The sequence below is a fragment of the Pollicipes pollicipes genome, unplaced genomic scaffold, assembly GCF_011947565.3.
Source record: "Pollicipes pollicipes isolate AB1234 unplaced genomic scaffold, Ppol_2.1 Scaffold_5724;HRSCAF=6776_pilon_pilon_pilon, whole genome shotgun sequence".
Taxonomy (NCBI): domain Eukaryota; kingdom Metazoa; phylum Arthropoda; class Thecostraca; order Pollicipedomorpha; family Pollicipedidae; genus Pollicipes; species Pollicipes pollicipes.
The window spans coordinates 6,411,459-6,424,189 of NW_023596746.1; the positions used below are offsets into that span (position 1 = coordinate 6,411,459).

Here is a 12,731-nt window from a genome sequence, read left to right on the forward strand (position 1 = left end):
TTGAATTTAGTCTGACCTTTTCACCTGACCCTAGGCCAGTGAGATATGTTCATTCAATAATTGTGTTGCCTACGAAAGTATTTCAGAGATGCATGACTTCGTCTAGCCCTCCGCTGTTGCATCATTTTGAACAATTTCCTAGCAATTGTCTTCGCTAAATTCATGGCATGACTGACCTGCCGTATGCCACCGATCTTACAAGGCACATCTACAGTTTGGATATCAAACGATCCCCTAATCATCTGTCTACAGCTGCTATGCAAAATTTGGCGTGGCTACGCTGCACCGTTCTGAAGCCTTTCCGGGAAAACCTTTAAGGTTTTGGTTGGCCTCCGCCCACCTCAGCGCGTGCAATTAACTGTTTTAGACATGAAGCATGCAGAAAATCCCACGGTTTACGAGAGAGGCAGCATACATCACTGGCAACCAGGGACCCGCCCTCGGAAGTTCGTAGAATAGTGAAGGAAACCGATAGCATTATCAGTTATAGCTTGGCTGTAGGTGATCTGGGCGTTTTGAGGAGGGAAAGCTTGTACAGATTATCGAATCATTAATCGGTTAATATTAATACACGAATTATGCAAACACGTCATCCAATATAACTGTCAGGAAAAACGCGTCGTGCATAAATTACATAAGATTACCGATGCGTTCGATGCATGTTGCGCACCACCACCTCTGAAGCTTCTGCCAAGAAATTGAACCGCTGTGTCATCTTTTTAGGACGTTGAAAGTCTGCTGCAGGAAGATCTGGTGGCCGGCCAAGTATTGGACTCGATGGAGAGCGACACCGATCTGACGAGCGCCCACGACCAGCTCTCCGACCTCCTGTACGTCGACAACAGCGACGCCTCGCCTACCGACTCGGACAGCTCGGACAGCGGCACCTCTACCGATGGTGACGCCCTAGACGGCGACAGTCTGGACGGCACTTTCACCGACGGTGACGCCCCAGACGGCTACAGTCTGGACGGCACCTTCACCAACGGTGACACTCCAGACGGTGACAGTCTGGACGGCACCTTCACCGACGGTGACGCTCTGGACGGCCACCGTCTGGAGGACGACACCCCGGACAGCGACAGCCCGCACGTCAGCTCTCTGGACGGCGGTCTGGGGAGCGAGGGGCAGGGGCGCCCGGAGCGCCCCGAGCCTCTGGGGGACGGGGTGACGACCATCCTGGGACCGAGCGCCACCGTCACCCCCGCGTCGACAGAAGTTGGGTGGCAGGGTAGCCCGGAGGCGGCCAGTGTCGGTGACGATGGTGACGGGGTGGGAGACGAAGAGGACAGCGACACTCCCAGCGTAGACGAAGAGGGTAGTGATACTCCCAGCGTAGACGAAGAGGGCAGCGACACTCCCAGCGTAGACGAAGAGGGCAGCGACACTCCCAGCGATCAAGACTGGTCCTCAGTCGAGACTTCCGAAGACGAGCAGGATTACGACGAAGATGAAGAGGGAGATGACGGGGACGGCGACGGCGGAGGCTTCTTCGGAAGGGTTGGCAGGTTTTTCCGGAGGAGATCGGCGGGCAGCGCCAACGCCAGAAACGGCGACGATGGTAGGGACCCCGGCGGCGACGACGACTGGTCAGATGAAGCTGACAGAGACGGTGGAGCCGATGACGATGACGACGACGCCGGGGACTGGAGTCTCGGCGGGGGTGTCGAACACTTTGGTCAAATGGTTGGAGACGGAGTGGCCGACGCCGCCGGCGGGGCCGCCGACTTCGTTGGTGGACTGTTCAGTCGAGGAAGGTCGGACTCGGCTGACGACGGTGACGACGATGACGGCGGCGGTGGCGGCGGTGGCGGCGGCGGTGGCGGTGGCGGTGGCGGTGGTGATGACGATGATGATGCAGGTGGACAGCACCAGCGGCGAGCGAGCCGTGGACAGACCGGCGAGGAGCGCCACCAAGGGCGTGACCCGATGCACAGTTCCTCGAAGACGAACGCTAAAGGCGAGAAGGGAACGGATGCCCACAAGGATAGCACCTCCAGCTTGAAGCATAAGAACCGAAAGGGAGATAAAGATAAGCCTGATGGTGATCACGATGCGAGTGGAAAACGTAAGTCAGACGGCGATCTGGACAAACACAAACGGAAGGGTAAAAAAGACAAAGAGAGCGATCATCTAAAAGGTCAGCATAAGACCAGTGAGCATGACAAGCTGGATAAAAAGAAACACAAGAAAAATAAGAAAATGGACGATGATAAGAAGCATTCGAAGTCAGGTCATGAGACCAGCGACAATAAAGATAAGGATAAAAATGACCGTTCAGAGAAAAAACGAAAGAGTGGAAAACATGACGTGAAGGGCAGTGACAAAGAGTCTGGGCACAAAAAGAAAGGAAAACACAAAAAATCCAAAGAGCAGGATGAAAGCAAGAAGTCTGATGACAAACATGACAAGTCTGCCCGGAAAAGGAAGCATGACCCCCAAAAGAAAAAACAGCGTACGGAGAGTAGCGGCGATGGAGAGCATGGAGAAAAGAAAAAACGCAAAAAGACTCACGCGGATAAGACGCATGCCGATGGAAAGGCTTCACATGAACGGAAAGACAAATCAAAGTCTCCTAAGGCAGAAGACCACAAAAGTGATTCGGGAAAGAAGGGTCGTCATTCCGAAAAACGTACTGACAAACATCATAGAGCAAAGCGTAGTGCAGAACGTAAAACAGGGAAGTCTGACGATTCACGTACCAAAGGGGAGCATGAATCACGGAAAGACAAACACCAAAGAAAATCTCGGAAGCGTGACACATCTGGTCATGCAAAGTCAAAATCGTCCAGCTCAAAGGATGGCAAACACGCAGATCACAAATCTAAAGGAAAGCACGCATCTCGTAAGGAAAGATCACGTAGCAAAAACAAAGAGCATTCAGCCCGATCCAAGGACAGCCACGGTTCGGGAAGCAAGTCATCGTCAAAGACGCGCTCGTCGAAAGGGAACCGGAGCAAATCTCATCGATCAAAGGGTCACAAGAACAAGTCCAGCGCTTCAAAAAGCTCCAAAGGCAGCAAAAGTTCAAGAAGTAAGTCATCGAAGTCTTCAAAAAGCTCAAAACGAAGCAAGAGCTCGAGAAGCAAGTCATCAAAGTCTTCAAAAAGCTCCAAACGCAGCAAGAGCTCGAGAAGTAAGTCATCGAAGTCTTCAAAACGCTCCAAACGCAGCAAGAACTCAAGAAGTAAGTCATCGAAATCTTCAAAACACTCCAAACGCAGCAAGAGCTCAAGAAGTAAGTCATCAAAATCTTCAAAAGGCTCCAAACGCAGCAAGAGCTCAAGAAGCAGATCGTCTAAGTCCCGCTCATCGAGCAGGAGCCGTGGGCGGTCCCATCGATCAAAGAGCAGCAAACGCTCTTCCAAGCATCGGAAACGCCATAGCTCAAAAGACAAGCGCAGGAAGGCCAAAGGCGCTAAACGCCACAGTTCGAAGGACAGGCGCAAGAAAGCCAAACGCGCCAAACATAAGAGCCGGAAGCACCGCAGTAAGAGCAGACGTGCGAAGTCAAAAAAGCGTCACAAGCGCTCTAAAAGCAGATCGCGCAGCAGCAAACGCAAGCACAAGTCACGCCGCCACAAGTCTAAGCGCGGTAAGCGCAGCGGCGGCAAGAGGTCGCGATCAAGAAAGCACAAGAGTCGGGGTCGCTCAAGGAAGGGTCGTCGCAAATAAGGCCGATCGGTTGCAACGGAGCGCACGGCAGCCGCAGAGTACGCTGTTGAGTGCCAGAGTAAGCGTTAGTACCAGAATGGTTCGAAGTGGTCATGCAGTGTCGACAGAAGCATTTTCCTCTTGCCGCGGTACCAATTGCAAGACCATCCCGCAGGGCACCGCATTTCAAAAAGGCGCCGCGTTTTGCCTGTCATTTACTGCGAGCAATGCAAGCGTGTCAGCGCGCGCGCGCCAGCCACGGACCATTTGAGCGGGGCTCGAGCTTGATCGGCTTATGGCTGACTCAGGCGTGACCGGGAGCTGCGATATGGCGGGAGGAGGCAGCGGCGGCCGTCGGCTCCAGTCGCACGAGCCGCTCCGCACAGACACTCACGGCTCGGGGCGTGACCGCCTCAGTCCGCCCGGTGCCGGGAGCTGTCAGCCGGCCGGCCACGGCGGCGCGGAGGCTCAGCCCATGAACGGCCGGCCACGGCGGCGCGGAGGCTCAGCCCATGAAAGGTCGGCCACGGCGGCGCGGAGGCTCAGCCCATGAAAGGTCGGCCACGGCGGCGCAGAGGCTCAGCCCATGAAAGGTCGGCCACGGCGGCGCAGAGGCTCAGCCCATGAACGGTCGGGTCTTTAGCCGCCCACAGTCGCCAACGCTGGGCGGGTGCGACTGTCGCCCTCGTCATCGCATTGGGCGTCAAGGGCATTGCAGGGGCATGCGGTTTGTATCGGTGTCCACCTTATCGCAGCGGACTAAGTCATAGCGAGCGTTCGGATGTCACTAGTTTTCGCCACACAATATCTTGTAAGTGTGTGTGGGGGGGGGGGGGGATGGAGAGATAAACAGAGTCGGCCAACTGCTCGAGACCGTGGTACGAATCAAAGCCGAGCGCATTGTCACCCAATATGAGCCGATCTCACACTATGCTTCTGTGTCATCGATCTCACACGAACTTTAATTCAACAGAAGTGATCACTGCAGGCACGCGGGTGGGTAGGTCATGAGTATGATCGTCGGGCACGAACACATCAACTTCTAATAACGCGTGAAAGCGGTCCTAACGAACTGGGAACAGCAAAGACGATTACTATGCCTAAGCATTCACAAAACGAGAGCAGGAGACCTCAAGGTTACACTATTACTGCCCATCCGCCCACGGTCTGCTGGGCTGCTTGGAATCATTTAGTAGAAAACGTGCGATACACGGCACGTCAACGTGCTTGTGCTATGGTAGCTTCATCGCAGATATGGCGGTTATGCGCGTTGTGTATGAAAATGCCACCAAACTTGCATGGCTGGAACAGTGCAGTTTTGAGATGAACACATGCGGAGCATTCAATGCCTCATTGGAAATCGTAACCAGCGTCATCTTCAGGTTCCAATCACCACGACTAGCGGCAGGTGGAGGCAATGTTTCATTCATTGGCACCAAGCGGCACGGTGGGAGGGTCGCCAACTTCGTCTACACCGCGTCCAGTCCTTTGTAAGACGTGATGCCAGTCCACCAACGTGCAGGTTCCCGACCATAATGCGCAGAACGGAATGGGTCTAACGAGGTGTAGCCGTCACGTACGTCGCACAGGACATCACTTCATCCGAGTTGTCCTGAACTCTCGTGGTCCTACTGAACCGCGTTACTTTATGTTCTGATCGGTGACCTAATCCACAAGCCACCAGAAACGTAAGCTCCCTGCAAACATATATTGCAGACTTATGATGCATCAAACAGTTTTCACCAAGCATCAGCGTTGACGACAGTGGCGCCACCATTGCAGTTACAGAACGTCATTGAGTCAACTGGGTATCTCAGTGCGTACCCCCCCTTCCCCCCCCCCACGCATGCACACACATATTCCAACTGAGAAGTACAAAGTCACAGCCCTATTCGCCACCATTCAATTAACAGTTCATGACTGCACATTGCAAACGTGGCGAGTGTAATAAAGTTTCTGCCTTTCATAGCACATGCCAATAACATATTACTACAAATGAGAAGAAATTCCCTGGTTGAAAACGTCAGCTTCAGATATTTCTCTTGACAGCACTGAAATGTTCCCTGAAATCCTTTGTTGAGTTTTAAGGACACGTCAACAGCATTGATTATTTGCGTCCCTGAAATTCGTCGTTCAGAAAACAATTACTGTTATGGGCAGCGACAGCACCAGCACTGCCCCTCACGTGCCAGACGCGTTCAGGTCGGCCTCCCAGAGGACGCGGTAGCCGAGTCTCTGCGCGAGGCGCGCCTTCAGCCGCAGCAGTCCGACGGCGCTGTCAGGGCCGCGGCCGAGTGGTCCGTCCGGCCCGTCCGGCGGCGGCCTAAGCAGCAGGTGGCCGTCCACCAGCTCCACACACTCGCGCTCGCCGGCGCCGTCCATCAGCACGCTGGCCACGTTCACGTGCGGCACCGGGTGGCCGAGGTGGACGCGCCGGTGCGGCCGGGCGAGCCGCAGCCGCTCGAGCAGCGTCGCCAGCCCCGGCCGGTGCGCCAGCTCGCGCCGCAGGTCCGGCGCCGGCAGCGACTCGGGTCGCAGCGCCGCCTCCAGGCTCGGCAGGCGCAGCTCGGTCTCCAGCGAGGCGGCCAGACGCAGCAGGGCCAGACGGCTCAGCTGACGGCTGCGGCCGGCTTCTGCCGACGGAGGGCGCCACGGTCGGCTCACGGCAGCGACGGAGAGAACGCCTAGCTCTCGAGGAGGTGGTACGCGGGGTGAATGGTGGTAATCGGAATGAGCGTGCTGATGTTAATGATGTTAAATCACAGTAGTGGCAACAGCTTCTCAGAAATGCAGTTCACGAACGTGGTAGCAGACTGTGCACCGACAGCCGACTTGCTGGATTCAGAACGGAGGGTGGATGACTGGTGGTTACCCTTTAAAGGTTCCATGTTAAACAGTGGGGCAATCGTTGCACACATGTTCCTCAACCACCTCTGACACAGCCAACACCCGGTCGCCGTACCTGCCAGCTTGAGCGCCACCTCGTCGGTGAGCGCCCGCCGCAGCAGCGTCTCTGGGTAGTGTCCGAGCGTGGCGAGCGAGAGCAGCGTGTCCACCAGCGGCAGTGGCACCTCCAGCGGCGGCCAGCGCTGCATGTGCTGCTCCACCAGCCGCAGCGAGGCCGGCTCCAGCGTGTGGCCCAGGTGGCTGAAGGCGTACAGCAGGCGCGCCACGTCCTTGGGCCGGCCGTCGGGCACGGCGGAGCTCACCGCCGGCTCCTCCAGGCGGCGGCGCAGGACCGCCTCCAGCGCGACCAGCAGTGGCGTGTCGCGCAGCGGCGGCGCGCACAGGCAGGCCGCCAGGTGCGCGGCGGCCGGCAGCGCCAGTCGCGTGCCGCGCCGCGCCACAAACTGCCGCAACGCGGCGAGCAGCGGCGCGGCTGAGACGCGCGCCAGCCGCAGCGCCTTGAGCAGCGCCACCAGCGAGCCGGTGTGGCCGCCGTCGGCCGCCAGCCGGGAGGCGGCGTCCAGCAGGCGAGCGCGCAGCCGGCCGCTGGAGACGGCGGCGCCGCAGCGGAACGAGGCGGAGCTGAGCGCCACTAGGTCGGCGCTGGACAGCAGTGCGGCCCGTTCGGCCAGCCGGCGCTGTATTGCCCGCCAGATGGCAGCCGGCGGCCGCAGTCGCGTCAGGCCGGCCACGTACAGCGGTCGCAGCACGGAGCGTGTGGAGTCGTCCGAGCCGGTGTTTGTGAGGGCGGCAGCGACCGTCGGATGCAGGATGGTGCGGGCCGGGCCGCGGGCGTTCAGGGCGGCTGACACCAGCAGCAGTTCCTGCTGCCATGGTGAATGAGAGGAGCACTGAAGCTGCTCCAGGGCAGTGTGCAGTATCAGGGATGAGCCATGGGTGCCTTGCTTGTCAGGTGATGCCAACATCTGGATGCTTTTGCTGAAGATGGCATTTGGGTCAACTGTGGCATCTGGTGACCAATTTTCCTTAGTTTTCTCAGCATCTAAGCTGGCATGCCTATGCTGAATATGGCATGGGTACAAATGATTAATTATTTTTAGCTCCAAAATGTCTGCATCAGCATCTCTTTCTTCTATCAGCTCACATGACTTGCAAAATTGTCTTGGAGCAGAGGGAAGAGATAAAAACAGTCTCTGCAATGTTTTAAATCTTACCATGCCCTGTGGTTTTAAGCAAATGGTGTTGGTGTATGTGAACAGCCGGGTGTGCATGCTTGAACACGCCTTATGACCTGAAAAATGGGGTATTATTAACAACATTTAGCTTACAAATGTAACCACAGCTACAAAGGCCTAGCAACATAAAATTTTAGTGAAGAAAGCCTATTTTATTGAGATCAGCACAAAACAGTCGTCAGTGATGAATACACGCAAGCAGGTACCAAGATTAAAACCTCATTTATGACTACATACATTTCTCTACCGGTTCAACCCTGTCCAAATCCTTGACAAAAGGTCCAAATTCTGAATTTTCACAAATGCCTTGGATCATAAACAGTACTAACCTCTGATAGATTCCTATGCTGCATCCCATATCATGCACCTTAGACACAGATACATGAAGAGAGGTATTCCATTAAACAAGTGGCCTAGACAAGCATGTGAAGCGGATGCCCAGGTATGGTTTGCACTTACATACTGAGCCTGTCCTTTACTTTTTCAGATTGCCATGAAACAAATCATGAGTTCAAATAAACTGCTGACGCCACATTAGATTTACCTGCGCCTCCCACCAAAGCTTTATGCTGTTGAAATGCGCTTTCTTATCTTTCAAATCAAGTCAGAAAGGTCATTGTAACATCTTACTTTCTCCCATCATTGCTCTAATGATGATTCCCAAATGGGGCAACAGCGCGATCAACATCAAAACCACAATCAAAATAATAAAAACATGTTTTTAGCAGTGTTTAGCAATGTTCAGTATGCGCCCGGAAACGTCGCATACCCGCCGTAGTTGTCCGGCTGCCATATTTTGAATGCGAGAAATAGGAATAGAAATCAAAGTACGTGTAAAAAGCTTGACACTCAAGGCGCCGAAGGGTTCGCGAATTTGGATCCCACCGTAACGCAAATAACCAGCGTGATTCACGTGCCCTTAACTCACCAACAATATGAATTTGATACCAGTATGCAACGCTGTAAACATGTTGCTGCCTTTCATATACCATCATAATAAGACGAGCTGTGCATTTTCATGAGGTTTTCGCCAAGTTTTGATCGCCTGTACACCTTCCGCAGGACTTCCGCGCCTCTTCGGTCTTCACCACCCGCCTGCAATCGGGTTGAAGAGATTCGGATCTTTTAAGACTGCATCGGGCATTATCAGCCGGGATTGCATGCCCGGCTGCCTCCCGATGCAATGCGCTGTGTCGAACCGCGTCGCTTTAGCTAATGGCCGGAGCGATGGAACTATAAGCCAGTGGACGTTAATGCTCATGCAATTGCAATCCTTCCCGACGAAACGTAAGTGAGGAACAAAGCTAACATAAGTGCGCAATATATGACATGGTATTACCTATTCAGGTATGTGTTTCCAACGGCGACGGTTGGCTCTAAGTAGCACTCGAATCCAAATGCAAACGTGCATCATGCTCGGGCTCAAAAGTGCTGCGAGTCTCCTAGATCTCCTACTCAGATGCAGGTTCATACCAAGGGGCGGCGCATCCGAATTTGGGATGGGGGGGGGAGCAAAGAGTTAACAAACGGCCTCCCAAACCGAAGGGCCCCTACACTTCAGTGAGGATATTTATTTGGCCGCGGAGGTAGCGACTGGCCACCATTGTATCTCAATGAGTACAGTGTCTGCATAAGCTCAGATGCGCCAGGGTGGTTAGATTAAAGGTTCTAGTCGTTTCGGTGCTCGCTATTCGCCCCTGGCTGCGACGGCCCGCAGCCGGGGTCAGTAGCCACCCAAGATCAGCAGAGTGGACCGCGACGAGCGTCATAACACCTTACACTTCTGCCACAAATCTCTGCCGTTTAGTTGGAGTTTCACAATCGGATGGTCGGTCGGCCAGGGTTCATGCACCAAGCCTCTTAAGTTGACCGGGTGCGCTGATAATGAAAAAAGATAGTATAAATGGCAATGGAAGGGTTTATAATAAGGCAGCGAAATGTGTCAGACACGAGCCCAGTAACGAACGTGCTCCATGACCTCAACCCTATGTCGGTCAGCGGCCCGACGAACCGGACTGGAGTCTCCTGCCAATTATTGGACCCCCGTGTCGGTAAGGGATCCCCTGACATCAATGAGGTCCATGCGTCGATCCGACATCAACTGCTCCGGTCTGGGTGCCTTCTGCATCAGGGAGGGGACCGATGCATGATGCATCCCTCTGCGGCTCTCCTGGTTGACCAGGGGGCCCCGGCCACGGTGTCTCCAGAAAATTAGCCGGAAAGCATCCCGGGTGTCAGGTTGGAACGGAAATCCCCTTCAACCCTGACCAGTAAAGGAAATGGACCCCCTAGTGTTCTACTTACCGGGCTCCCTGTCCGCGAAAGATAGGAGTCTCCTTAATATTCAATCCGCTGGATCCCTCACCAAATTCATCCTTCGGCATGATGATGACACTTGAAGAAAGCTGGGGCTCCTCAAAACAAAATTTGCCAAATCTGATGATTTGGGGGGATGCCTTTTCACCAGGAGCCCTTTACCACGCTGTGTGCGGCCCCCACCTCTTCTCACCATAAGTTTGGCCTCTGCCCTGGTGTAAGAAGGGGCTTGTGAGATCTGAGGTAGGCTCTTCTTGGCCTCAAGTGTGTGAATGGACCTATCCGGACCTGACAGGGCCGCTCTCTCAGTCTTTTTAAAGATTGTGTCCGGACATTTTGAATCGAAGGATTTCTGGTATCAGAACTCACGCGAAGCAATGCTTGTTGTATCGACCCTGATCCCTATCATCCGATTGCGCAATTTTATGCGAACGGCAGACTTTGGCGGCGAAAGCTTAACTGTCAAGGGCGTATAGCGAGCGCCTATATCGACTCAATGTCACCCCGCATTGGATGGTTCAATCGGAAGGCATGCACTCTAACCAACGGAGCCATCGGGACTGTCTAAAAGGTGTCTTTTCTTGATATACGAGGCGCCCTACCTGAGTCTACGGTAGGCACTTTCCAGGCTTGATAGGGCGTTTCTGTGCTCATGATGGACCCTACCCAGAACTGAGACGGACCCCTTCTGAGTTTGCGATAGGCCTGTTCTGATCAGAGTCAGGCTCTTTTAAGTCTACAATGAACCTTTTTCAGACCGGAAAGGGTCTTCCCCGTCCCCGAAACTGTTACAGGGGTTTCTTGCCTTGAAATTGACCCCTTCCGGACCTGAGATGGGCTCTCTACGCTTACTTGCATGACATGCAATAAACTCATTTTTCCACAAATCCACCGGGGGCCCATTTGGGCTACCTGAAATCCGGGAAAAAGATAGTTTTGGCCCTTACCCTATACATGGGAACAATTTGCGCCGCCCCCCCCCCCCCCCCGAAACATCGCCACTGGCTTTCTTAGCCTATGATGGGCCCATCTCAGCCCAGAGATGGGCTCTTTCCTAGGTCCAAAAAATGAGACGGGCCTTTTCCGAGCCTCAAGCTCTCCGTTTCTAAGCCTACACTGGATCCCCACCTGACTTGAGACGATCCATTTATGAGTTCATGATGGATCCTTTCCAGACTTTAGAGGGCCCCCTCTAAGCCTACGCTGGGCCCTTTTCCCGACCTGAGACGGACCCTTTTTGAGCTTACAGTGAACCTTTTCAGACCATTAAGGAACCCTACCGTGCCTGGAAGGGACATGAGTATTTTCCCGTCTTGAACTGGGCCATTTCCAGCCTAAGATGGGCCCTTCCCGGACACGAAACGGCTCCCACCTGAGCTCAAGGTGGGGCCTTTATGGACCGGGCAGGGGTCCTCTACACCTGCTTTGGAAACATAATAAGCAAGCTCTACCACATAACCGAGGTTCTCTTCTGGGCCACCTAAAATTATGGAGGGAGCAAAAGATACCTTTAACCCCGCTTCAAAAGATGAGGAGGCAGATTGCCCCTGCCGCCCATACCCCTCCACCCCCCCGCCCCGTCCCCGGATACGCAGTCACTGTTCATGCGAAATTGCATCGAGAGTTGTAGACTAATGAATACGGGCCATCAATTTTGGACACCTTGTGGGACGTGGGACAAGAGAGGTGATAACAGGCATATGACTCTTCAACTGAACTCATATCACACATGTGACGCCAAAACAAAGTATAACGCAAAAGAACATATCTGGAAAATCATCAGAGGCGCATGCAGCATTTCGCAACGGAGGGACAGGACTCAGAATATGTCACTGAGGAATCGAGCCTGGCAGTTGCTTGAAAGTTCTGGCAAGGTGTCAAACACTTGAATACGCCCTGAGCATTATCAAGGTATTGGGAAGTTCGCCGCACATGACAGTTTAGCGGGTATGAATATTCATTAAAGTGATACCCACATGCAAATGGAATCAATTCACGGCACTTGAAAATTGGTTGACTGTGGCCAGGCGCGATAATTTTGATTCACAAAATCGACCAGTAAGTTATCAGTTACCCTTTTTAGCACTGCGAGAAAATAAATATCCAAAGCACAAGCGTTTGTGGCTGGTCATCGGTGACAATGAACTGGCCGTAACCCCGGTGCGTAGCTTTATGGCATCATCATTTCCGGTTTAGGAGACGGCGTGCTGTATCCAGAGACCGGTGTCGAAGAAGGCGGACTGGAAATTTCACGTCTCTAACATTGATCCAACGTTAGTGACGTAAAACTTCCGCATTTCAATGCTTTGTTCACATTTCAATGCTGCAAGAAAGTCAGATAGGAGTAAAAGATTTGCCTACAAAACCCAAACGTTTGCAACTTGTATGTTGCGCAGATTTGCGCTTATATCATCATTTATGTTTTAAAATTAAATTTAGCACGCCGCAAGGAAATGAAGATCACATGTCACAAATCTGGTATGTGTTGTATGTTCATTGCAACTTACTATTAAGTAATTGTATGCCCTTAGTTGTTTAAAACAAGTCCGCTTTAAAACCCTGTAGGCACTGTTAAATAGGCCTCCCGTGATACGACCAGCCTGACTACATCCTTGGATC

At 53.5% G+C, this 12,731-nt stretch overlaps 1 protein-coding gene across 1 annotated transcript; it reads left to right on the forward strand.

Annotated features, from left to right (window-relative positions):
* Nucleotides 1-1,883: 1,883 nt before the first annotated feature.
* On the forward strand, nucleotides 1,884-3,675 carry LOC119102379 (serine/arginine repetitive matrix protein 4). Its single transcript, XM_037225749.1, has one exon. It carries the CDS (start codon nucleotides 1,930-1,932, stop codon nucleotides 3,673-3,675), a length of 1,746 nt encoding a protein of 581 aa, XP_037081644.1. The 5' UTR covers nucleotides 1,884-1,929.
* Nucleotides 3,676-12,731: the final 9,056 nt, after the last annotated feature.

Excerpts from the sequence above, each read along its gene's own strand:
- LOC119102379 (XM_037225749.1), top strand. The coding sequence starts at position 1,930 with ATGCACAGTTCCTCGAAGACGAACGCTAAAGGCGAGAAGGGAACGGAT.